The 25,179-nt window shown below is 40.0% G+C and overlaps 1 protein-coding gene across 1 annotated transcript in view; it reads right to left on the bottom strand.

The window, feature by feature from the left end:
• LOC114460674 (SH3 and multiple ankyrin repeat domains protein 2-like) overlaps positions 1–25,179 on the bottom strand; it is a 284,910-nt gene that overhangs the window by 59,279 nt on the left and 200,452 nt on the right. The window contains 2 exon segments of the mRNA XM_028442602.1: positions 10,800–10,924; positions 15,793–15,875. Of these exon segments, the coding sequence (XP_028298403.1) occupies positions 10,800–10,924; positions 15,793–15,875 (208 nt within the window).

Raw genomic sequence — 25,179 nt, 5'->3', positions numbered from 1 at the left:
AACATTTGTGAATATAACTATGATTACAATATTAATCAAACTAATAGTGATGATCATTTTGGCCATGATCGTGCAGCCCAGTTTGAATAATATATTATTCTAAAAAAGACAAAAAGATAATACAATATATTATTCAAAAAATAAGACAAAAAAATACTGCTGGAATTACTACGCGGAAGTCGACGCTTCAAAGGAAACATCAAAGCAATCAGCAGCTTGCTTTCTGTTGAGGTTATTTTTGTCACTGAGAGCGTTTTAAGACGGTGTCAGTTGGCTGTGCTGGGCTCTCAACAGGCAAGTCATTGGCTAACAGTAGCAACTTTCTGTGTATGGTCCTGTTCCGCACATTTGGGTCACCGTCAGGGTGGATGACGTACACAGGGTTGTCAGAAATTTGCTCTTTCACCACATACATTTTCTTCTCCCAGTAAGAGCATCGTTTACTTGGTCCGCCTTGCTCACCCATGTTGCGAACAAGTACTCTATCGCCGGGTTTTAGGACCACTCCTCTTGCCTTTTGATCACAATCGGACTTGTTCTTTGCACTTGATGACAAGCTGGTTTTGTTTGCGATTTTGTACACTTCTGTCATTCTTTTTGACCATTCTCCACACGTTCTTTGTGTGTCACTGATTCAGTGTTTTCCAATAGGCCAAACAAAAGATCTATGGGAAGACGGGGATGTTGACCATACAGCAGATAATAAGGTGAGTAACCGTGAACTTGTGGCGAGTGCAGTTATAAGCATGGATCATTTGGGGCAAATGTTCCTTCCATCTCTCCTTTTCCCTGTCTATCAGTGTGCGTAACATTTGCAACAGCGTGCGGTTGAACCGCTCAGCAGGGTTACATTGTGGGTGGTACGGAGAAGTTCGCGAGTGTCCTACTCCTGATAATCGTCCGAGGGTGTGGAAAAGATTGTTTTCAAACTCGCGTCCTTGATCGTGGTGAAGACGATTTGGATAACCAAGACAAGGTATGTCGTCATTGTAAATGCATTCAGCTGCAGTTTGTCCAGACTTGTTTTTGGTAGGGTAAGCCTGAGCAAACCTGGTGAAATGATCGATTACGACCAGAATGTACTCAAAACCTTCTTTGCTCTTCTCCAGGTGCAAGTAGTCTATGCAAACCAAATCAAGAGGAGAAGCAGAGGTTAGGACACCCATGGGAGCACAAAAACTGCAGCTTCTTGTGACATAAAGCTCTAAGCATCGCTTTATATGTGGCCATTAGAAGCGTTCCCTGGCAAGCCCTTTCTCCGATGCATCAGTGTGTTGGACGAATGGCTCTTCGAAGTTGGGGTATGCTTGGAATAGAGGATTGGTCGGCGTGTTGACTATTCTTTCCAAGGTGCTTTGATGATTAGCATTCCACTCAATGGGTGCTTTGAAGGGAGTTGAGGCACTTTAGACTTGCAGTGACGTGGAAGGAGTTGGGGCATGCAGGACTTGACTTGGAGCAGCTCATACAATGGTTTTGATATCTTAGCAAAATCTTGTGTGTATGAACGGTAATAACTTAGGAAGCCAAGAACCTGGCGGAGGTCACTAACTGTTTGGGGTGTTTTGGTTTTTAAAGCCAGCACCGCATCGGGGTCTTTGGGGTCAACTTGAACTCCCTCAGCTGACACCAAGCGTCCAACATAGCAAACTTCCTTTTGGAACATCACTCACTTCTCTGCTCGTAACTTCACCCCGTGGTACTGCAGTGCTTGGAGAACCTTGCGGGTCACCTCAACATGGTCACTAAAGGATCTGGAGTAGCACAGTAGGTCATCCAGGTACGGAATACAACACTCATCTCTAAGGAGGCCCAGCATTTCCTCCACGCTTCTCTGGAAAGCTGCAGGTGCATTTGAAAATCCAAATGGGATTCTTGTCCATTCATAAAGCCACCAAGCGGTGACATGCTGCAGGATTCCTAGAGTGGTTTTGCCTGGTATTGTATTGTGATGTCATGGTTAGTATTGTTACAAACTGGAATGGTGACATAGGGCTTTGTTGGATTCTGGATCTCTATCATTCCTGGACCTGCATTCCATTGTTCAGGGTTAGGGTTAGGATGTCTTCATCTGTTTCGAAAAATACCAGCCAAGTAGAGGCATCCATATTTGATGAAACCTGACATTTCACCCATGACACTTGCCTAGCTGTCTGCTGTCTGAACAAAGCTGACAAGAGTTTTGGCTGTTTCATTGGGGACAGATACGGCATTACCGAGAAGGTTAGTAAGTACCGGCATTAGTCTCTCTGGTTGGCACTTCCAAAACATTAAAGCCAATCAGTGGTTTATCTGTGGATAGCTGCTGATCAGAAATGGAACACTAATGGACATATTGGGATCCAAATTCCCTGGCAAGTTCACTGTAATAGCTACCCACCCATCATATGGAATGAGGCCACCATTTGCTGCAATGACCTTCAGTTCCTCCTCACCTAAGATTTCAGAAACTGGGTGAATACTGAGGTCAGGTAGGTATTCATCTTTACAGGCACGGCTGATTATACTAACTTGTGACCCCAAGTCGAGAAATGAGGTAACTGCTAATCCATTTAAATAACTCTGAACTAGGGCCTTTTTCTCAATAAGACCAGCAACCACTCTAGCTATAGCTACACGTTGTGACTTCCGGTGTTTATTATTACTGGTTGGGGTGTGGATGTTGGAGATGTGGACGATGTTTTGTCATTTTTTACCTCACCCATTGGCTGGGACATATTTACGGACTCGGCCGAGATGTCCCCTTCCAGTGACCGGTTGAAGTAAACCCTGTCTCTTCGACCGTCCAAAACAGCCTGCAGCACGGTGTCCTTCCTCCCCATATATGAAACAGTGTTTACAGTCTTGTTCCACACAGCTTGGACACCCATAGCATTTTCCACGTTTTGATTGTGTCCTATTTTGACTGTACTGGTGGCCATTGTGAGCTTGCTGCTGGTGGTTTTGCATTGTCATGACCAGCTTGGTGAGTGCCTCTACTTTGGTAGTGAGGTCTCTCAGGGGATCTGGCTTTGTTTGGTTTGACTTTAACTCTTCACTCACCAACTTTGGGTTAGGTCTTGAAACCCCTTGAGGCTCGAGCTGCGCGCTGTGTGCATTTGTTACATTTTGTCTGCGGTATGAAACCAAGTGTTTTCATTCTCTCGTTTTCTTCACTGGTGGTTTTCATCACCTGTCGAAGGATCATCTCATCAGTGACCCCATTGCTGGATAATAAATGTTTCAGTTCTCTACGTATATCAGTGTGTTTGTGTCCAAAGCCTTGGTACACTGTATGCAGGAAGACATCTTGTACTGTGGCTGCCGAGTATTTAATGTCAGTATCAGTCAGTTTTGATGCAAATAGGATGCATTGTTTTAAACCTATCAAACGATACAGAAATTGCTGTGGCGTCTGATTATCGCCCTGTTTCGTGCTCATCAACTCTTGGAATAGTTCTGTACTATTTTTTTTCTCTTAAGTGAGTTTGGAGAAACCCCGAGTTCAGTAACCGTGATTGGAACCATTTTGTTTACTCTCCTTATCACGTAGCATGAAACTTACATTTCTACACACATTTACAAAAAAAATTATTTATGGTTTAAGATCATTATAATAGTTTAATAATGGTAATGAAAGTGATTAGAACACGAACTGAAAATAACAGGAAATTGTAAAAATCTATGATTGTGTTCACCAGAGGTAGGCAACGTTGATATAGTTGTAAATACTTTATCCTGGTTAAACCAAATTGACTCGAAAATATTGACACCACTTTTTTTTTTATTTATTTTTTTTATTTATTTATTGTGGTAAGTGTTAAAGACAGGAAGTTGTTTATGGAACTCACCATGGAGATGGAGAGTTCTTTTTTTATTCCAGTGGGCGGAGCCTCTTGGCTAGTGCCTTTCATTTCAGACTTAGAATTTAGCTATATCAAAGTCAGCTGCAGATCACTTTAGCAGACACAAAAACCAGTGGGACAAACGTATCAGATATTTCACTATGACTGAATCACAGCCACCTACATCTCCTGAGATGCTTACACGCAAAGTTGAGCCAGACGAGCAAGATAAAATTGACTTAGAAGAAGCTTTGATAACGGTCGAGTTTCTGTTTGATGAAAACATCAAACTGAAGTCTCAGATCAAGGACCTAGAAAATAAAAAGGTGTTACTGGAGGAGGAGGTTAGTGAATCAAAAAAGCAAATGGACTTCAAAGAACATCTGAAGCAGAAGAAGACCAAGCTCAAGACCTTCCAACAAAGCCTACAAGAGTGTAGGGACAAACTGATAACCACCCATGAGAACAAGGAGAAGGAGATGCTTAAAAAAGAGCAGGAGTTTCAAAAACAGAAGGAAGATTTCAAGCTGAACTTTGAGCAGAAGTTTCAGGATTATCTGAGTTCTAGACAGCAGAAACGTCAGCAGCTGCAACTCGAGGACCAGATGTTGGGGCTTAAGATTAAGGAGCATCTGGGCTCTAAAATGCAGAAGAATTTCCAGGAGCTGCAGCTTGAGGAGCAGATGATGGAGAAGAAAATTCAGAAGCATCTGAACATCAAAAAGCAGAAGCGACTGCAGCAGCAACAGCTGCTTGAGTCGCTTGAGGAGAAAGTTCAGGAGCGTCTGAATGTCAAAGAGCAGAATGTGGAGCAGAAGGCACAAGAGAATATCAACTTCCAAAAGCAGAAGAAGAAAGAGGCGGGCTCTCTATGGCAACGGTTTATCAAGTGGTTTAAGTGTCCTTAAACTGAATGGTTCAAATCGGTTTGGTTCAATTTTGAAAGGCAAAGGCAGGGAAAAAAAATATTAAAATGATAAAAAAAAACACCTATTTTTGCTCAATTTTATCGGCCATGCTGATTATTGGTGTGATGTGCTGACATTGACATTGGAAAGCCTTTGGGAATTAAAGCATGTCGTAAACCAAGTCTATTTACAACCGGTCGGACACATGTGACTCTTTCTCCGTTCAATTGGAAATATATTCATTTTCACACTCAAACCTTTCTCTGCATTTATGAATTATTCCAATTTTTTCTGTCTACATTAAAGCACTATTATAACAAGTTATCATTTATACAAAATGTCCATTTTATGTGAAAAGATTGGCCAAGTGACTCATATGTGAACACTAGTCTTGGTCTCCTCTCTCTGGCTGACCTCCTATTTGTCCTGTCCACCTGTATTTGTTCAGCATGGTCATTTTGTTCATCTTCTTCAGGCTGAGGTGTGTGTACAATTTCACTTTCTTCATTTGTCTGTGATCCATCACTTGCTTGTTCCACTTCACTTCTGTTAGAGCTTTGTTTTTCTTCACCTTCAGGTAAGTTAATCTCATCCGTGCATGTACCAATGGGTCTGCTTTCTCTCAACGGTACTGTATTTCAATGTCTTTTGTGGGTCATGACTGGTCTCTTCAGAGTTCGGACGGGCACTGCTGGAGGAAATTGCTTTGACACTGACATATGCTCCGTATCCGAGGCTGTTGGTTTGCCTTGTACAACCTGATCATATCCAATCTTGACTGAAGCTGTTCTCAAACAATAACCTCCTGTCCACTCAGTCTCATTGTCAGTGTCTGTGGTCTCATCATTGTTTTTGTCACTGAGAGCGTTTTAAGACGGTGTCAGTTGGCTGTGCTGGGCTCTCAACAGGCAAGTCATTGGCTAACAGTAGCAACTTTCTGTGTATGGTCCTGTTCCGCACATTTGGGTCACCGTCAGGGTGGATGACGTACACAGGGTTGTCAGAAATTTGCTCTTTCACCACATACATTTTCTTCTCCCAGTAAGAGCATCGTTTACTTGGTCCGCCTTGCTCACCCATGTTGCGAACAAGTACTCTATCGCCGGGTTTTAGGACCACTCCTCTTGCCTTTTGATCACAATAGGACTTGTTCTTTGCACTTGATGACAAGCTGGTTTTGTTTGCGATTTTGTACACTTCTGTCATTCTTTTTGATCATTCTCCACACGTTCTTTGTGTGTCACTGATTCAGTGTTTTCCAATAGGCCAAACAAAAGATCTATGGGAAGACGGGGATGTTGACCATACAGCAGATAATAAGGTGAGTAACCGTGAACTTGTGGCGAGTGCAGTTATAAGCATGGATCATTTGGGGCAAATGTTCCTTCCATCTCTCCTTTTCCCTGTCTATCAGTGTGCGTAACATTTGCAACAGCGTGTGGTTGAACCGCTCAGCAGGGTTACATTGTGGGTGGTACGGAGAAGTTTGCGAGTGTCCTACTCCTGATAATCGTCCGAGGGTGTGGAAAAGATTGTTTTCAAACTCGCGTCCTTGATCGTGGTGAAGACGATTTGGATAACCAAGACAAGGTATGTCGTCATTGTAAATGCATTCAGCTGCAGTTTGTCCAGACTTGTTTTTGGTAGGGTAAGCCTGAGAAAACCTGGTGAAATGATCGATTACGACCAGAATGTACTCAAAACCTTCTTTGCTCTTCTCCAGGTGCAAGTAGTCTATGCAAACCAAATCAAGAGGAGAAGCAGAGGTTAGGACACCCATGGAAGCACAAAAACTGCAGCTTCTTGTGACATAAAGCTCTAAGCATCGCTTTATATGTGGCCATTAGAAGCGTTCCCTGGCAAGCCCTTTCTCCGATGCATCAGTGTGTTGGACGAATGGCTCTTCGAAGTTGGGGTATGCTTGGAATAGAGGATTGGTTGGCGTGTTGACTATTCTTTCCAAGGTGCTTTGATGATTAGCATTCCACTCAATGGGTGCTTTGAAGGGAGTTGAGGCACTTTAGACTTGCAGTGACGTGGAAGGAGTTGGGGCATGGAGGACTTGACTTGGAGCAGCTCATACAATGGTTTTGATATCTTAGCAAAATCTTGTGTGTATGAACGGTAATAACTTAGGAAGCCATGAACCTGGCGGTCAGTAACTGTTTGGGGTGTTTTGGTTTTTAAAGCCAGCACCGCGTCGAGGTCTTTGGGGTCAACTTGAACTCCCTCAGCTGACACCAAGCGTCCAACATAGCAAACGCCTCTAACGCGTTAGGGGATCAAAGTGGATTTCCTAATGAACAGTTTTCTTAATAAATGAAATCTTAACATATTATTTAAAAAAATAAAATAAATACTATGACAATATTGCTGGAATTACTAGGCAGAAGTCAAGTAAACTTCAAAAGAAACATAGCGATCAGCTAAACACCTCTGATGAAGACTGGCAGTTGCTAGAAAGGAAAAGTTTTCTGAATAAATGAAACATAACACTTTATAAAAAAAATAAAAAATACTATAAGAATCTTGCTGGAATTACTATGCGGAAGTCAAGGAAACATCAAAGCGATTCTCTGTCAGGAAATCAAAGTGAATTTCCTCAGGAACTGTTGCCTGATTAAATGAAACCTTAACTTACTGGGCAGTGTTTGTACGGAGTGGAAAACACAAATGTTACAGCAATAGTAAAAACCACATCTGCAACGAACGAACCAACCTGAAGAGAATCACCATTAGTCTCACTACTAATTGATACAATGCAACGGTGCAGTCCAACATACTCCCAGAGGAATTCCTTCCTTCCTGTTTATGTCATTACCTTTACACAAATTCATACAGACGTACCAGACCATTAACAAACCAGCAGATCATGCACTCACACCGTGGTTGGCGCAGCAGAAAGTAGTCATAGATTCCTACGTGTTTATTTATTTTCTAGAAAAAGCTTCACATTTGTGTTTTCTTACAATCCAAGATTAACTTAAAGCTACAAAAATCTATCCTATGATCGTTCTCACGTTGAAGAACAAAACTTTGTTACTAATTTATGTCAGCAATGTCATTTACATCAACTTTTAGCCTCAAACTCGCCTAATAGGGATGTAACGATTAATCGTAAGGCAGTTAAAAATCGATTCATAGGTATCACGGTTCACATCGATACACTGAAAATTGAATCGCAGTACTTTTTTAAACAGTCCAGAAGTGGAGGCGGCGGGTGGAATCTGCTACTACTTTCTTTCTGGCCGCCTTCTACTCTTTAACATGTTCATAAATGATTCCTTACCCCTTTAGCAGTGAAAGAATATCTGTAATATTACGTGAATATCTGTAAAAGTCACATTTTTCTATTAGCTCTGTCAGCTAGCGCATAGCATCTCTTCTTCACTGCAAGAATATCTGCATGCCAACCGACCACTGGGTTACCAGCGCCCTCTGCAGGTCCAAACAAATATCTGATGTAAATACAATGCAATTTTTTTGCAGTACAATTGTTAAGGCACAAAATACATTTTCAGTTGCACTTTTAAAAAGAAAAAGAACTATTAAGCAGTTTTGCATCATTTACTATAGAACAAGAATTGAAATTAATAGGCTTCTTCTTCATTGGTATTATTCCTTTATTTAATTCATTCAAGATTCATTTTCAGTTAAATTGCATTGTTTTGAATAGTTTATCAAGGGATTCTTTTGCCAATGAAAAATAAAAAGAAAATAGTCCAGTTTTTTTTTGTTTTTTTCCCCAAAAAAAATAAACAAATATTTTTCAGTCATCATATATCTACAGTCCCATTTTGTAAAATAAATCGTGAGAGAATTGTATCGTGAACCCAGTATGAATCAAATCGTATCGGGAGTTGAGTGAATTGTTACATCCCTATCGCCTAATATACAGTACCATGAAATTAAATTACGTATACAGGTGAACATCATTGAGTACATTTTAACTTAAAACACAATATTATTCTACAATTAAACAAAATGTATTTAAAACAAAAAAACATAGTCATCAACATTCCCGCCAGATTGGTTGTCATTATAACTCAACCTTTTCCTTAATGTCTTAAATCTAAGAACTTAGTTGTATACAAAAGAAAATATTATCACATCAGAATATTAAATTACTAACTATCTTAAACGTCTTCTGAAAAAAGCTGTCCCCTTTGAAGATACCTCGAACAGAGTGCAAAAAAACGAACAAGGGCAATAACTCCAGAAAAAATAATTGCGTGGTTAAAAATTATTTTTTTTTTTTTTTACTTAAGTTTTATTCACTAAATAAAAAAAATAAACCCACTAATTCAGACATCTACAAATAATACAGCTTGGCACACATGTTATTAATACTACCTTTGAGATGTTTAATCCACGCACAAGCAACCTCCTCCCCTCTGCCCCGCCCCTCTCAAAGCCAAAGCTAGCTCTCAGGCTAACACGAGGAAAGTTGTTGCTAGTGGTCTGAAACATGGCAGGAGAAACGCAGCAAAAACGCTTAGTAAACAAGTGGCAAGTCAAATTCTCTTCTATGGGAACATTTTGGGTTTGATGATGACGACCTAGAGCAAAGACGCATCACGTACAAAAAGTGTTTTGTTTTGTGCAAAAGTGAACATACTTGATTTTAGTGTTTGAAGGATTTTATCTGTGTTTAAAGAATATACTTTATGTTTTTGTTGTACAAAAAATAAATTACTTTTTGGTTGACAAATAATTGTTTGAATAATTGTGATTTCAATTATGACTAAAATAATTGTGATTATAATTCTTTCTATAATCAAGCAGCCCTAGTATCGATACACCATATTTGGTTATCTATCGTAAACAGTTTCTGAGAAAAGCTGTCCCCTTTAAGTCGGAGGGACGCACGGACGGACGGAGCTCAAACCTATATCCCCCTTACACACTTTCTGGCACACTTTGTGGTGGGGGATAATATAATCAAATAGAAGACCATGAAAAATAACATCAATTTATACAATAAAAACCATTATTTAAAATGCAAAATAGCCACTAGCTTAACTTAAACATAACAATATTCAACAATTGAATAGATAAAAAATAAAATAAATACTGTATATATGTATATAACGTTTATTTATATAAAATAAAACCAAGGAAACCAAATTATACTTAAGTTCACTTCAGTTTTTTTTTTTTTTTTTACAGTCAGTAGTTGGATAGAAGCGCTGGAGCACTTGTATCAGAGATTTTAGATGCAGGCTGATCATATAATCTGATCAGATTTTTTTTTCTACTGATATTGGACCGTTGTCTGCTGTCAATATCAAATCAGGGCACCCCAAATTCCTCTTAGCAAAGCTTACATAGAATAGTCTTTTAGTTGAGCTGTCTTTGAAAATGCTGCCCACAGAAGAAGAAGAAGAGTCAACGTCTATTTTCTGGTGTTGACAGGCCAACAAGCACATGAAGAAGCTTCCTTTAAGCAACACATAAAATCAATATTTAGGGAAACAGGTGTTGATTTGTTCTTGTTTTTATGAACTTTAGATTTATAGGTTTTACAGCATCCTGCACGCTTTGAAAATCCCTTTTTCTGATGTCCAAGTGTGCAACAAACAAAGTCCTTGGGAGTAGTTTAACAACAACAACAACAACCTCTGTGAATAAAAACTATTAGACTATAAATCAATGTGTGTTCAGCATTGTTAAACAGAAACAAATAAGACATGCCAACAACAAACCTGCAATATTTATCATTCTAGGGTAAACTTAGCTAAAGACGGTAAAGCATTGAAAATAACTCAACAACTGAATTCTATTTCATCTTCTGAACGTCAAATCAAGTTAGTCTCTGAGAACATGAAATGCAACATCCCACTGCATCATTGTTTTTAGAGTTAAAGCTCTGCTTCACAACCACACATACTGTAGCTGTTGCTTTACAGGACATGTACAAAAGCACCAACACAAAAACACAAAGGTTCTTGAATCTCAGAGAAACCAAAAAATAACATTGTTTTCACTCCTGGAGCTCACAACTCAATAAAGTCAATGAATAAAAAGCTGCTGAGATCAGAACAGGATAAATTCAAAGAGCACCCACCTCGATGAGGAAGTCCCCTGTCCTGAGGCCCGCCTGCCACGCCACACCACCCTCATCCACAGACTCCAGGTACTGCAGGGCGGGGAAAGCCGGCGTGGGCGTGAACTCCTCGATGGGCGTGTCCGCTGTGGAGGGAAGAACAGATTTAGTCTGAGTGAAAACCATAAGCCATGGTCTGTTTCACTGAAGAGACATTTAATGGTGATGGTGATGATGATGGTGATGATGGTGATGATGATGGTGATGGTGATGATGATGATGATCAGGAGCAGTTATTAGGTTTGCATTTTTCATGGTGCAATGAAACATAACAACAAACCTGCAGGACAAACCCCAAAACCTCGAATCGGATCACAATACATGACTAAGACTACATTCAGATTGTGTACAGCTGAATGCTTGTGTAGAATCATTATTGGGGAACTAGACTTAGTAAATGTGCAAACAAATAAACAAACACACACGCACACACACATCATAAAAGGGGGTCGACAGAGAGGTGAAGACAATGATTCTTAAAACAGGATACAGAAGAGAACAAAGACCCAGGAAGTCATGTTGATGGACATCACAAGATGAAAAGCACCAGAAGACTAAGAGTCAGATGGAGAAACATGTCTTTGACATCCTGAGCAGTCTGCTATACATGTATCAGGGTTATTGATTATGAAACGTATTACGGTTAATGATTATGTTAATAAATCTCGTTAAGACTGCATAATTAATCACATTTTTATGGTGATCACGATTTTGGCCTCCACGATTAAATTAACCTGATTGTCTGCGATTTTGACATTTAAAATGCGGCTCTACTGTATATCAAACCAGACCCTTTCTCTGCCCCCAGTAGTCAGCCAACCACCAGGGGGCGAACGCATAATTAAGGCACCATTAAGATACCTTAATAACAAGTGAGCAACGCTTCAGCGTCTCGTCAGCTTCGGGTCAGGTAAACTAGACTGATGGGCCTATTACTTCGTACGTGTCACGGGAGCGCCATTTTTCAAATGACTACTTCTCCATTAGTTCTTGTTAGATTGGAATGAAGTTTGGTGTGAATACTCTATGAATTAATATATGATGAGATGCTCTGAACGTCTTTTTATTTTTTTTTTAATGTGGGCCCCTCACCCCATTTCCGGTAATTTCCAAATTCATGGGAACATCGTCGTGTGATATATCGTTTGAAAGGTAATTCAACGTAGATTACGTTTATGCCCCGCACAATTCGATTAGGGGCCCACCCCACTTTTTTCCTAAATCTAATATGTATCTGATATTTTATGATATGACTACTGTCTGAACGGCCAGGTAACATTTATCCAATTTTTTCCGTCATTAAAATGCGATAAAAATCAGAATTCTGTGTCCCAGGAGGAGCAGCATGAAAAAAAAGACAGCCATAGTGGAGAGGACGGAGTAAAAAAGGACAAAACAAACAGTGCAAGGAGAGTGAGGTCTAAGAATGAATAAATATTATTATTATATTACACATTATAAGTGCCAAAGACACGCTGAGACAAAATGCTTCCATATTTACTTCTATAAACAAAGTGCGTGCCTGCGTCATCAAGTACTACCTAAAGACAGTTCATACTCTAAACCCCATGTGTCAAACCTAAGGCCCAGGGCCCAAATCCAGCCCTTTGGAGCATCTGAACTGGCCCGTAGGAGAAAGTAAAAATGACAGAGAAACATTAATCATTACGTAAATTACCAACTAATTAATTGTAGATATCTTGGCCCCTCCAAATACTTAAATTCAATAAAATATTTGCAGGAGCTTACAATTCTCCTGTCATTATATTACATGACTGTAGTCATTTTTAATAGCAAATTGTGGAAAGAACTTGCAATTATTCCAATAACCTGCACTTTTTCTCAAATTAGTCCACAAGTAGAAATTGAAAGCGAAGATCGTGCAGGCTTGTACGTATCGTTATTTACAAACTAGGGCACAATAAGTTAGAAATTCCTCGTTTTCCTGCATAAATCCTGCGCCCCACTTGAGATGTAACTGGTCCTTATTCAACCCCTGCACTAAACAATTAGAAGTCACATTTAAAGTGTAATATGAACGAACGTAGATTTTAAGCGATCACTGTAACAACAAGAGTCAAATTCTGACCTAATACATTCATGATTAAATCCCAACAACATCATAGTATTGGGAAAGTGCCAACATTGATTTTTCCCAATATTCAAAGGTTGTGGGATTGTTTATATTTTTTCCTTTAGTTTTCTGGATGTTCATTTCTCTAAAAATTAAGCTAAAGCAGCTTTTTTGTGTCAGAATAGAGAATTCCACAGGCTCCAAGCAGCAGAAAAACAGTAAATGTTTGTGTTGGATGGAAGAATTCTCTCCCCGCGTTGGGATGCATTGGAACTCCAAATGTTCAGGACTCTGTGAGACATATATTATAATCCATTAAAAGCTGAGTTTTTTCTTTATTATTATTATTATTATTATTATAGTTGTTCTGGTCCCTCCTGCAGTGGATCATCCTCTGCACACATGCTTGTAGCAGCACCGCCCTACACATCTCTGTTTCTATGCCTCTCGCTCTCGGGGAGGTGAACAAAATATTGCGTTTGGGAGAAAATCGTGGTGACAAGTGACACTTCTTATAAGTCAGCCTCTGGAGTGTGTGGATGTGGAGGGTGGAGGCTTCGTTTGTGGGGGAAGGGGGTGGGGGGGGGTGGGGGGAGAAAGCAGGGGCAGAGGAGAGGAGGATGTGAGCTAATGTGACAGCAGTTAGTGTGTTTCACCCTAGTACGAGGATAAGGTTCAGATTCCTGAGCTGATGGCAGCGTGTGTACATTCCTCCTCCCACAACATGCACATGCTAAAATTTCAGAGGTGAAAGTATGGATTACAAGTACTCATTTACTGTATTGAGTTGCTTTTATGCTTACTTTTACTTTTTTAGTATATTTTTAAATCAGTAATTTTACTTGTACTTATGTATTTTTTTTAAAATCCTGTAGCACTTTGAGATTTGGTATCAAATGTAAAGTGCATTACAAATAAAATGTATTTATTTATTTATTTATTTAAAATCATTCGTTACATTTCTACACCCAGCCGTTACTGAGTAAAAAAAAATTAAATGACCAGACAACAATAATAGTCGACCAATCAGATCAACGTAATGCACGGGGCCCAAAACAACACTTCTCAGTTTTTAGAGTTCATAATGTAGCTATACTTAGAGCTGATCATTTGTTTTTTTTTTTTCATTTTGAATTGAATTTATAGGAGTTGTTTTATTTTGAAAAATAATTGTACATTTTGTAAACCATTTAATATATACAGATGCTTTTATGGAAAATAAATGACGTTCCAATTGGGCAAGATTTGGTCTCTTCATTTTTAAGTTTATAATGAGATGTTTACTGTATGCAAGGGAATCATGGCAAGATTTATTACTAATAACAAACAGTGGAGGTGAAAGTAACTAGTAACTTTTACTTTGAGTACTATATATTTGAGTATTTTATGTATGACTTACTTGTACTTGAGTACAATTTCAATCAAGTAACAGTACTTCTACTATAATATTTACAAAGTAAAAGTTACTAATTACTTTCACCGCCCACATTTATCTTCTGTAATAACTCTTGCCACGGTTCCCTTGCATACAGTAAACATCTCATGTATAAACTCAGTAATGGTTGGGTGTAGAAATGTAACAAATGACTTCTTTTAAAACGTACTTAAGAACAAGTAAAATGACTGATTTAGAAACATGCTAAAAAAAATTACAAGTACCCATAAACAGCAATACATTACCGTAACATGAGTACTTGTAATCCATTACTTTTACCTCTGAGTACTCTTTACACCAATACTGAATGTACCCCCTCGCCAGTGCAGCCGTTGCCACAGTTGTGGATACAACGTGGATTATGACATGGTGAGAAAATCGTCATAGAAACACCAACAGCAGCCTCTGTGTCTATTTATAGAACACAACAAACCACAAACACAACACACACACACACACAAACACACACACACACACAAACACACACACACACACACACACACACACACACACACAACACACACACACACACACACACACACACACACACACAGCCAGTGGAGGAGGAGAGGAATAATGCTGCTGATGGAGATGGGCGATACATCAAGATTCAAGATATATCAATTTTTCTATTTTAGTGATATCAAAAATTACAATATCGCCTATATTGATAATATATATATTTCATGGTATATTTTGTTTTATAATAATTGTTTTAGAAGCGCTGCCTCTCACTACTTCTCAGAACTGCATGAAAAGCAGCAGGTTAGATGGATTTCTGAGTGCATTCCAACCCAGACCTTCCCCTAAACAAGCCACACAACAGAACTCACTCACACATGCTGTCCCTTAGAGGAGAAAAACACTAAAATATGGCACATGTTGTGCAGCTGTTTGTTAATAAATGTGCCTGTGTGGCATTTTGCATCAGCAATCTTAACCCAAAATTGTCTTTCTAGTCAAACTTAATTTGAAATCAAATGATTGACTTTCATACAGTATATCAGCATTTTGAGGAGAAAATATAGAGATATAAGTTTTGGTCCATATTGCCCAGCCCTAGTGCTGATGTCAAATTACAGGCGCTGAGTATGTATGGCTGTACCAAACAAACAAACAAACAAACAAACCAAATACACATCATCCTTCTACAGTGTGTGTGTGTGTGTGTGTGTGTGTGTGGTGTGTGTGTGTGTGTGTGTGTTAAAAAAAAAAGTTGTATTTTAGTGTGTGTGTCTAATGCACAACTTATTTGCATGTTTGGATGAATCAGATGATGATGGTGATGAAGGGAGGGCTGCAGTTTCACTTCATGCACAGACACAAACACGCATCATTCTGCAAATGCAAAAATCCAAAGATGTCACAGACATGAATGGATGATGATGATGATGATGATGATGATGATGATGATGATACAGGAATATCATCAGATGTTTTCCTACCTTTAGCCCCCCGCAGCACGAAGCCAAAGCCCTCGTTCTCCTTCTTCTGGAGCAGAACCGTCTTCTCGTCCACCACGCAGTCACTGTGGAGCAGATGCCGAGCAGAGCGCCCGTTAGCGCAGCCCATCAACCGCAGCATGGCCACGGACGCCCGGCTCGAGTGGAGGTTCATGCTGCTGGACCAGGGCAGCCCCCACCCCAACCCTAACCCGACCACCACCACCACCGCCGACCCCGGCCTCACTGTCTACACCAAGCGGCCCTGGCAGACAGCAGCAGCAGCAGCATCTCCACGAAGCACCCGGAAAAAGAAGCGCGTCCCGGCCGACGCTCCCCGCTCCGCCGCGGAGGCAGTGAGGGCTGCAGGCGGAGGAGGAGAGCCGCTACAGGCTCATGGTGAGGCGGACACTGACAGCGGAGAGCAGCCGTTGCGTGCGGAGGAGCGCGCGCACTGCGCCGTGCGTCCGCGGGGCGGGCCGCGTGCGTGTGATCAGCTGCGCCACGGGATAACAGACTTATCTATAGAGATGTCATCTGTTACTACTTTAACTCACGTCTATTCATTCATTTAATCAATCATTAACGCTCAAACATGTCCATTTATAACATTATAATGTGAGCTGTAGGTCAGGTTTTCAACCTTAGGGTAGTGACCCTGTGTGGGGTCCCCCAGAATTAAAATTGGGTCGCCTGAAATGTCTAGTACAGTAATTGATTAAAAAAAATGCAGATAAAAATATATATTTTCATTATATTATTCCATCCATCCATCCATCCATCTATTTTCTGACCCGCTTGTTCCTGTTTTTCAGGGTCACGTGGGTCTGCCGGTGCCCGTCTCCGGTTCACACGGGCCTCAGGCAGGGGTACACCCTGGACCCAGCCCAGTCCATCACAGGGCAACACACACACAGACCACCACTCACACACACATTCACTCCTACAGGCCATTTAGAGACTCCAATCAACCTCACAGTCATGTTTTTGGATCGTGGGAGGAAGCGGAGGGAAACCCAACAGCACGGGGGAGAACATGCAAACTCCACACAGAAAGGACCCAAGTGTCCACTCTAGGGCTTGAATACAGGACCTTTTGTGTGAGGCGCGAACATGCTCATATATATACATACATATTTTTTATTGTTCATTTCCAGGGCAAAACACTACACACACATTCTCAATCAAACTGTATTCTATACAACCATGTGATGTAATCCTGGCTACTAACACATAATGTAATGTAAAAAAGGCGATACAAAATTCAAAGGTTCTCAAAATAAAATCAAGTAAAAAAGTTTTTAAGGACGCAAGCAGTGCAATGACATTTGACCTCCTGCTTCCCGTAGCAGCTCAGAGGCTCATTGTTTACAAGATGGCGGGCAACACGGATGCTCCTTAGACTCATAAGTCTGTTGGTGTAGTGATGCACAGAGAAAAAAACCTGCTGAAAATATAAGCCAACGTGTCTGTGAGCGGTGTTGTGCCAATCTACTCCCCCAACAAAATCGGCATCCCCTGGTCACTGGTAGCGCGATGCATTCAGCGAAGATGGAGTTACGTTGTTAGAAACTTTTTAATGCCCATAATCTACACTGTTGGACTTTTAAATGCTTTTACTTCTTCTGTATCCTTTTATATGATCGTACCTGTTGTCTAACTTAGTGATTTACAACTGCCAGCAAGTCTATCCCTCCATGTTAAAGTATATCTCTCATATCAATACAGAAAAAGTGTATAAAAAGGGTTCAAAGTGTCAATATTGGCTTAAAGTGGCAAAAAAATGGAAAGAATTAGTTTTAAACTGGCAAATAATGAACATGAAATTTTGTGAATGTGGTTAATCGGCAAAAACCAGCATGAAACATGGTGAAAAAGAAGTTAAAAGTGACAATAATGACTTAACTTATGCAGCATTAGGTGGAAAAGGTTTATAAGTAACGAACATGTCTTGAAAGTGGAAAAAATGTGCTGTTAAGGCTTTGAAATTTGATGGAAAAGTTGCAGAAATGGGAGAGTAATGTAGCAAAAATGCATTAAAAGGAGCGAAAATATGGCAAGAAAAAGTGACTAAATAGGTTATAATATAAATTTGGTTTGTTTTGTATGTTTCGTGTTTTTTGTTGTTTTTTGTTTGTGTTTGTAGTTTCAAAAAATGGTAAAATAAGCAAAAATGGGCTCAAATACTTAAAAAAATATTCTTCGCGACCCAAAGGTTGAGAACCCCTGCTTTAAATAGTGTTTGTTATATCATCACTAGTCTGAATGACTGACCTTCAGCTCAAGCAAACAAACAGACCTGCTGTCATCTTTAATGCTTTTAGAATAGAAGTTATGGTCTGATAGTAAAAAGCTGTTGTGTGACAAAGTGCGTTCCCACTAAAAACAAAAGCACACATAAGGGACAACTTTGTTCTTTCCAGCAACATGCATTCAAATAAAATGGTACACTACATCATGCGTCACTGTGGCTGAGTTTGGCTGAGGCGGGTCATTTGGCGAACGGGTTGAACCGTAAGAAACGGAGAAAGGTTTGTGTAAAGCCCCCACCTCATCAGCCTCATCAGTGGCTTTGATCAGGTGAACCAATTAAGATGAAGAGCACGAGGGCTGAGAAGGTAACAAAAAAATAACAGAGAGGGGGAATAAAGTCAGAGAGAGAGAGAAAGGCGCCACTGCCGTCCTGGCAACGGTTCCCTTAGCAACGCAATCTGTCTCCAGAGGAGGAGGAAGAAGAAGAAGAAGGCCTGTGCTGCTGACACACTGAAGGTTAGCCTATTTCCCAACATTTCCCCCTCACACACACACACACACACACACACACCACACACACGCTCGCCGCCCGCATTAATCACGCCTTTATCACCCAAATCTGACATGTTGGCCACTTGACGAGGTCAGAGTGCGTCGGCGTGCGGAGACTCGGGGGCGGACGCCGCATCAGAGGTGTCATGGTGTTCAACAAGTGGCGAGGCCAGGGGTCGAGGTCAGTTTGTCAAAAAAACAAAACAAACAGTGGAGCAGCAAGAATGTGGGGCACGCAGTCGCTGACAGAGGGCTTCACACCAAAGCCGTCACCTCAAACTGGGCGTCACCGTGGGTGCAATATTGTGGTAAAGCTCACGGTTTCATAGGAAGTCACACAGTTTGTCTGGTCACTATTTTGACAGTAGTTATTGTCATACATTTATAACATTATAACTGAATACTGCCTAACAGATTCTTTAGCTAAAGTGCTTTGTTAATAAATAAGCCTGTGTAGTATTTTATTTTGCATCAGAAAATTTAACCCAGAATTGTCTTTCTGGTCGGACTTCGTTTGAAATAAAATCATCTCGATTTATATCGTATATCATCATTTTGAGAAAATATATTGAGACATGAGTTTTGGTGCATATTGCCCAGCCCTAGTAGGAATGTTCACAGCATTTTAATGTCAACAAAGGTCGGCCTACCAGATTCTAATCACCTTATTGTTCTTTAATAAGTGGTTGACAAGTGGCTATTTTAGATTTCTTGTCCACCTGTGGATACTGGAGCTTGGTTGGGGTGGTGGGACGGCTCGTAGCGGGCACCAGAACATTTCCCTTATTTTCAAATCCGAAACTTGACAGGTATGATTTAAGGTTAGGAGTAATCTCTGAGTATTTAAAGTATCCACTAACCTTTTAAAACCCTTGTTGTCAACAACAGAAAACTGCCGTAACTGCACAATGTGTCTTGTTATTTTTTGAGCCCTTCAGCTGTTCTGAGGGACCATGTTGTAAATGATTCCTTTAGAGTTTTTTGACCAGACTGGATTGTTTGTTTGACACAATCCTTGAACTTTCTGGGACGCCAGGTTGTTAAGTGGCTTCTCGTGTTGCTCGTACTTCCAGAAGAGTAGCGCACGGCAGACCTGCAGTGTAAGCATATTGTCCACCTTTTCTCCTTTATGGTTTCTTGACGCAGTGAAACCAAAATGTTTTTACACCTCTGACTTGTAGCCACTGCATCATGCACAAGTTCTTCAAACTTCTCAGTTACTACCACGCTCTGCTCGCTGCCACCGTCTGTCATGTTTCCTTTCCCCTCTGACTTCGCACCGTCGCACGCCATTGACTCAACCACCTGTAACCTATGACGACGCCCCAAAGCATTATGGTACAGCAAACCCAAAACTTGTTTTTTAGCGCAACGGCTCATTATTTATACCGTTACATAACCACAACAATATCAAAGCACTTGTAATACCGCGGCATCTTGATTTCGTCAATACCGTGACATTGTTAGTGATCAATCCTCCTATTATCCTCTTTGATTCAAAAAATAATAGTTGATTTCATGACTTTTCCTAATTTGATTGGTACAATTGATAAAGCATAGAATTATCAGGATCACATGTTTTCAATGTCCTGAATAAGGATGGGAATTGATAAGAATTTAGCGATTCCGATTCCATCATCGATACTGCTTATCAATTCGATTCCTTACCGATTCTCATTGGGTGAGGGAATTAAATAATACAAATGGATTTGTTTGCTTTAACTCTTTATTATATTATCTTTGTCTCTTTAATTTCCTGCAGGAATATCAGCTCTATTTTAATCCACCAAGTATAGATTGTTTTAACTGGATAATAATATATACAAAAGCGCTATATAAAATGTATGAATTACTATTATTATTACAACATTACTCATTTTGGCTACAAACATTTGAGAATGTTTACAGTGCTCTTTTGAATTTGAACAACTTGATCTGAAACTAATTCAGACATAAAACAAACAATTCTTTTGTAAAAAAAAACAACATATTAACCAAAGTACAGCTGCACGTATTGTTATGTATTTAAACGGTAAAACTTTAGTTTAACCTTTGTTTACATTTCTATAAATGGACCTTCAGAGACGCCGTCCCCGTTGTTACATGTGACGGCATCAGCCATGTGTGTGTGTGTGTGTGTGTACCAGTGTGAAAGAGCAAACTAAAGACAACGATCAGTACCAGTCCGTCTCCCGTGTCTGATTACTTGTTATGAGGACATGATCTGGTGACGAGGTGTGTGTTCTTGCTGAAGTTTGTTGTTTTCGTAAGAAAAGTCAGTGCAAGAAGCAACTTTAGCACGAGTGTACAGAACTCGGAACTAGCGTAGCAACAGAGACGCTACAAACACAGCACGGAGGACAGCACAACTGTGGGTGGAGGAGGTGGATTCTCTGTGGTGGACAGCAAACAACTACATGGTGGGAGGAGCTTCACTTGGTGCTAGCATAAACACAATAAACAGGACCTGGAGGAGTTTATTGTTATGCATTAGCAACGCAAGAAGAACCGATAAGCAGAATTGACAGGCAAGAAAACAAATGATTCCCAGGAATTGGATTACTGGGAACCGGTTCTCAGAAAGAACCGGTTTTCGATTCCCATCCCTCGTCCTGAACACATATTGCTTGCATTGGTGTTCCTCTGGGGTCAATTTGACCCCAAGCTGTTTTAGCTGTGTAAACCTGTCTGTCTGTGTGTGACCCATGTGTGACCTTATACCTCTACACCTGCAGGTGCATGGGGACGTAGAGAAGGATGTGTCTGAGACAGAGGACTTCATAGTGAATAACTCCAAATATCTTACAAAAAAAGGAAATACAAATTAGTCAATAAATATGTTTGGGGGGGGAACATCAGCACCCCAAATTAGAAGAGATTTTGATGAAAACTATTAAGATAAATTAATTCTACTTTAAAAGTTTGGAAAAACAGGTCAAGGTTTCATTATCAAGGAGTTATTTATGTATTCAGCAAATAATTAAAGAGTCTGACACAAAATATGGCAATGGTAAAATTTTGAGGATAATAGGAGGGTTAAAATAGCACACTAAAATATTTATGTCAGAGTTTTGGTGTCAGTAAATCACTTTTATGAAAACTCTCCATCTCAGGGTTCTCCTCCTCCTCCTCCTCCTCCTCCTCCTCCTCCTCCTCCTCATCATCATCATCTTCATCTTCTACTACTTGGAAACATCTCAAGGTGTGAAAACTTCTCCCAGGCATTTTAATTCCCTTTTGGATAATTGAAGTACAATCTTATCACATAACATTAAAAAAGATTGAATACAGTCAGTGTTTCTATGGAAACCTACAAATGCAAAGGCGTTGATTCTTTTGCGGTCTCAGTAAATACTTTTCACTATCAAACAGCAACAATGTTTCCTAAGGATTGGAAACACAACGTTGGTTTGTGTTCTCTCTGTTTATCCTGTGTTGCTCTGAGTGTTTACCGAGCACACAGCAGCCGGCGCACGCCTCTGCCCCATTATTTATCTATTCTATATTCTTCTGAGGTCTCGTTTGTTTGGGTTTCTCTTCCTGTAGAGAAAGAGCAGGCTTCTGGAAACATGTGGCACTCAGTGCTTTGTATAGGCTCGTAACTCATGAAACTTTAAGTTAAACTACAGCTAGTTTCATTCCAGATGTTAGTGACAGGACACGCCTGAGCAGATTCATAATATAATTCGAAAATATCATTTATAAATGATAAACTAGGGCATGCTGATGTTACGGCTGCACTCAGTTTGTTTATAAAAATGCTTGGATTATCACAATCCACTTAAAACCAAACTGAACAAATATTAACCCCTGAACTTCAGCGATTTTAGTCCTAGCATTGGCATTTCAGTTGCTTTTCAAGAAATTCACTATTTTCCTGTAAAAATCCACAAATAAGTCGCATGTCTAGTTGCTTGATGGGACCTTTTTTAGCCAATAGAAGTCAGTCAGCTTATTTTTTGCTCCGGCCCACAGCACAATCGGGCATTAAACACACACACATATATATATATATATATATATGTAAAAGTAGCTCAGTTAAATAAAAAGTATTTGCATGAAAAAACCCTCCAACATAATTTGTTAATAATGGTTACTAGCATAATTAGCAGCATGTTTGGAGGAGAAGTGACGATGAATGTTTTATTCCTTTAAAACCACAACGGTTTCTTTGTAAATAATAAGGCATACAACCTTTGACTGGACTTCAATGAAAAGTATTTAGGCAGCGTAGCGCGCCTTGTGAGCCAGGTGTATTCACGCGACACCACGAGATCCCGCAATAAAACATCAAGAAACAGCTTACTTTGATTATCCGACGTGGAAGAACTGTTTGTCTGGCCAGCTATCCAAGTTTCAGCTTCTACCATGAGTAAGTTCTACTGCCGCTTCTTCTTCTTCTTTGTGGGTGTGTTATGGCAGCGACCAATCTAACTCTACTTTCTTCCTCATCTTACATTTTCTGTCCATACCGAGAAAGATGACTAAGTCAAAGGAATGCAGTCATAATTATGATATTGCAACGACTGAGTCCCAATTTTCCACATGTAGTTTATTCAACGAGTATTGTGGTTTCCCATGGCCATGAAGCATCATTGTTACGTGCAACTTCTCTGCCAATGTTTGTCTTTGTTTACATGTGTTCTGCGTGTTGATTGGCTGGGAGGCTGAAAAAGGGCGGGCGTAAGCGGAAAACGGGAGAACATTTGGTTCCCACGGGAGTTGAGGAGATTAATGACGGAGTAAGACGGTTCATTTTGTGTTTTAATTGTTTATTTGGCTTCGGCGGGCCAGATTAAAAAGACCAACGAGCCGGATGTGGCCCGCCAGCCGTAGTTTGCCCACCTATTCTTTAGACAGTGCGCTGACACGCTCTGGTGGCTGAAGTTAGCGAGTAATCACAGACTGTATAAGTTGCTCCCTAAAAGCCTAAGAAAGTCAGCATTGACAGAACACGACGGTACTTTGTCACTCCATACACGATAATATCAGTAGTTTCCAGTGAAAAGCATCTCTGTTATTGGCTCACTCAGCTGAATGTTGGCATTAGCATTAATAAGTAGCAGCTCTCCTAGTCTAATTTGTGTGACAGCTGTTTCCCAGTGCACATTACAATTAGAACGAGTTCCCGAAGCAGAATCTAACCTCATCCTGGCTAAAGAACTAAGTTGACCCGAGAGGATCTTCATGTGAGAGCGAATCACATTTTGTCACTAAAGTCAATGTGAGGGTTTCTATTCACTTCATATTCAGGACCCTCCAGTCGGTGCCGTAATTCACTTTTACTATCTCGTCAGACTCGGAGGGAATTGTTCACCTTGACCTACATTTGTGCACTTAGTGGAAAAAAAGAGGCTTTAGCAGCACGTTCACTGAGTTCTTCCAGAAGACGCCCAGCGGAGTAATGAGGGGAATGTCATTGAGTCCTTCACCGCCTCCACATTAAAGCCATATCTACACTTACTTAGGTATTACTACTACATTGAGCTGCTCCACACTGTGTAACACATTCAAAGTCATCATCATCATCATCATTTTATCACACGCTCCTTTTCCTCCATTTTAAATATTGTTCAGTACTTTTAGAAATGACCTGAATCGCTCACAGCAAAAAGTCTGTTTCCCCTTAACACGAGAATAACGCTAATGCTGACAATCAGCTCAGTGTGCACAATGTATTTGGCACAAGATGAATAAAAATAGATTAAAAACGCGTCCTGCCTCTGGCCCTGTGTGAGCTGCGATAGGCACCAGTGTATCTGACCGCAGACAGGAAATTATCAGATGTTTAATGTCCAGTATGTTTACCGTCAAACACACCTGAATGGAATCAACGCGTGTTATCATACAACTCTGCAGAAAACCTGCAAAAACTACATTTGTGATTTTTGAAACCAAAAAAGAGGTAAAATCGGCCCTTTAGATTGGGGTTTCCCAACCAGGGGTACGCGTACCCCTAGAGGTACGTGGAAAAATTAAGAATTTACTTCCAAAATAATAAAAAATATTCTCAGTCATTTCACAAGTCCGTCAATAAAATGGTAGGTGTGCACACTGACTTGTTTTTAAAGTTGAAATGCCTGTTTAAAGGGGACATATTCAAAGAAGCTCCTTTTGTCATAAAAGTTATATATAACACAGGCAGGTTAATTATTTGTTTTGTATTTATTTATTTATGTTACTTATTTGTATTTATTCTTATTTTTTTCTAATTTCAACTTTATTATTTTTCTTTAATAACAATATAATCAAAATATATTAGTATTAATAATACAAACATTTACTATAATATTATTTCTTATATTTATCACTTTTATTGCCTTGAAGGCAACATCATTTTATGTTTAATTTGAGTTAAATAAGAAGATAATGGCTGAATAGTAACTGTTCAATTTAAGAAGATGAAATAAAATGACTTGCGTTAAATATTCAGTTGTTATGTTCTACTTTTGGAGAATCATGACCACATATGATTGAGGGGGTACTCATGGTAGGACAAAAAGGCTCAAGGGGTACACAAGACAAGAAAGGTTGGGAACCACTGCTCTAGAGCATCCAATTTGACCCACAGGTTAAAGTTAAAAT

The sequence above is a fragment of the Gouania willdenowi genome, chromosome 3 (genome assembly GCF_900634775.1).
Source record: "Gouania willdenowi chromosome 3, fGouWil2.1, whole genome shotgun sequence".
Taxonomy (NCBI): domain Eukaryota; kingdom Metazoa; phylum Chordata; class Actinopteri; order Blenniiformes; family Gobiesocidae; genus Gouania; species Gouania willdenowi.
This window is presented reverse-complemented; position numbering and strand designations above follow the sequence as displayed.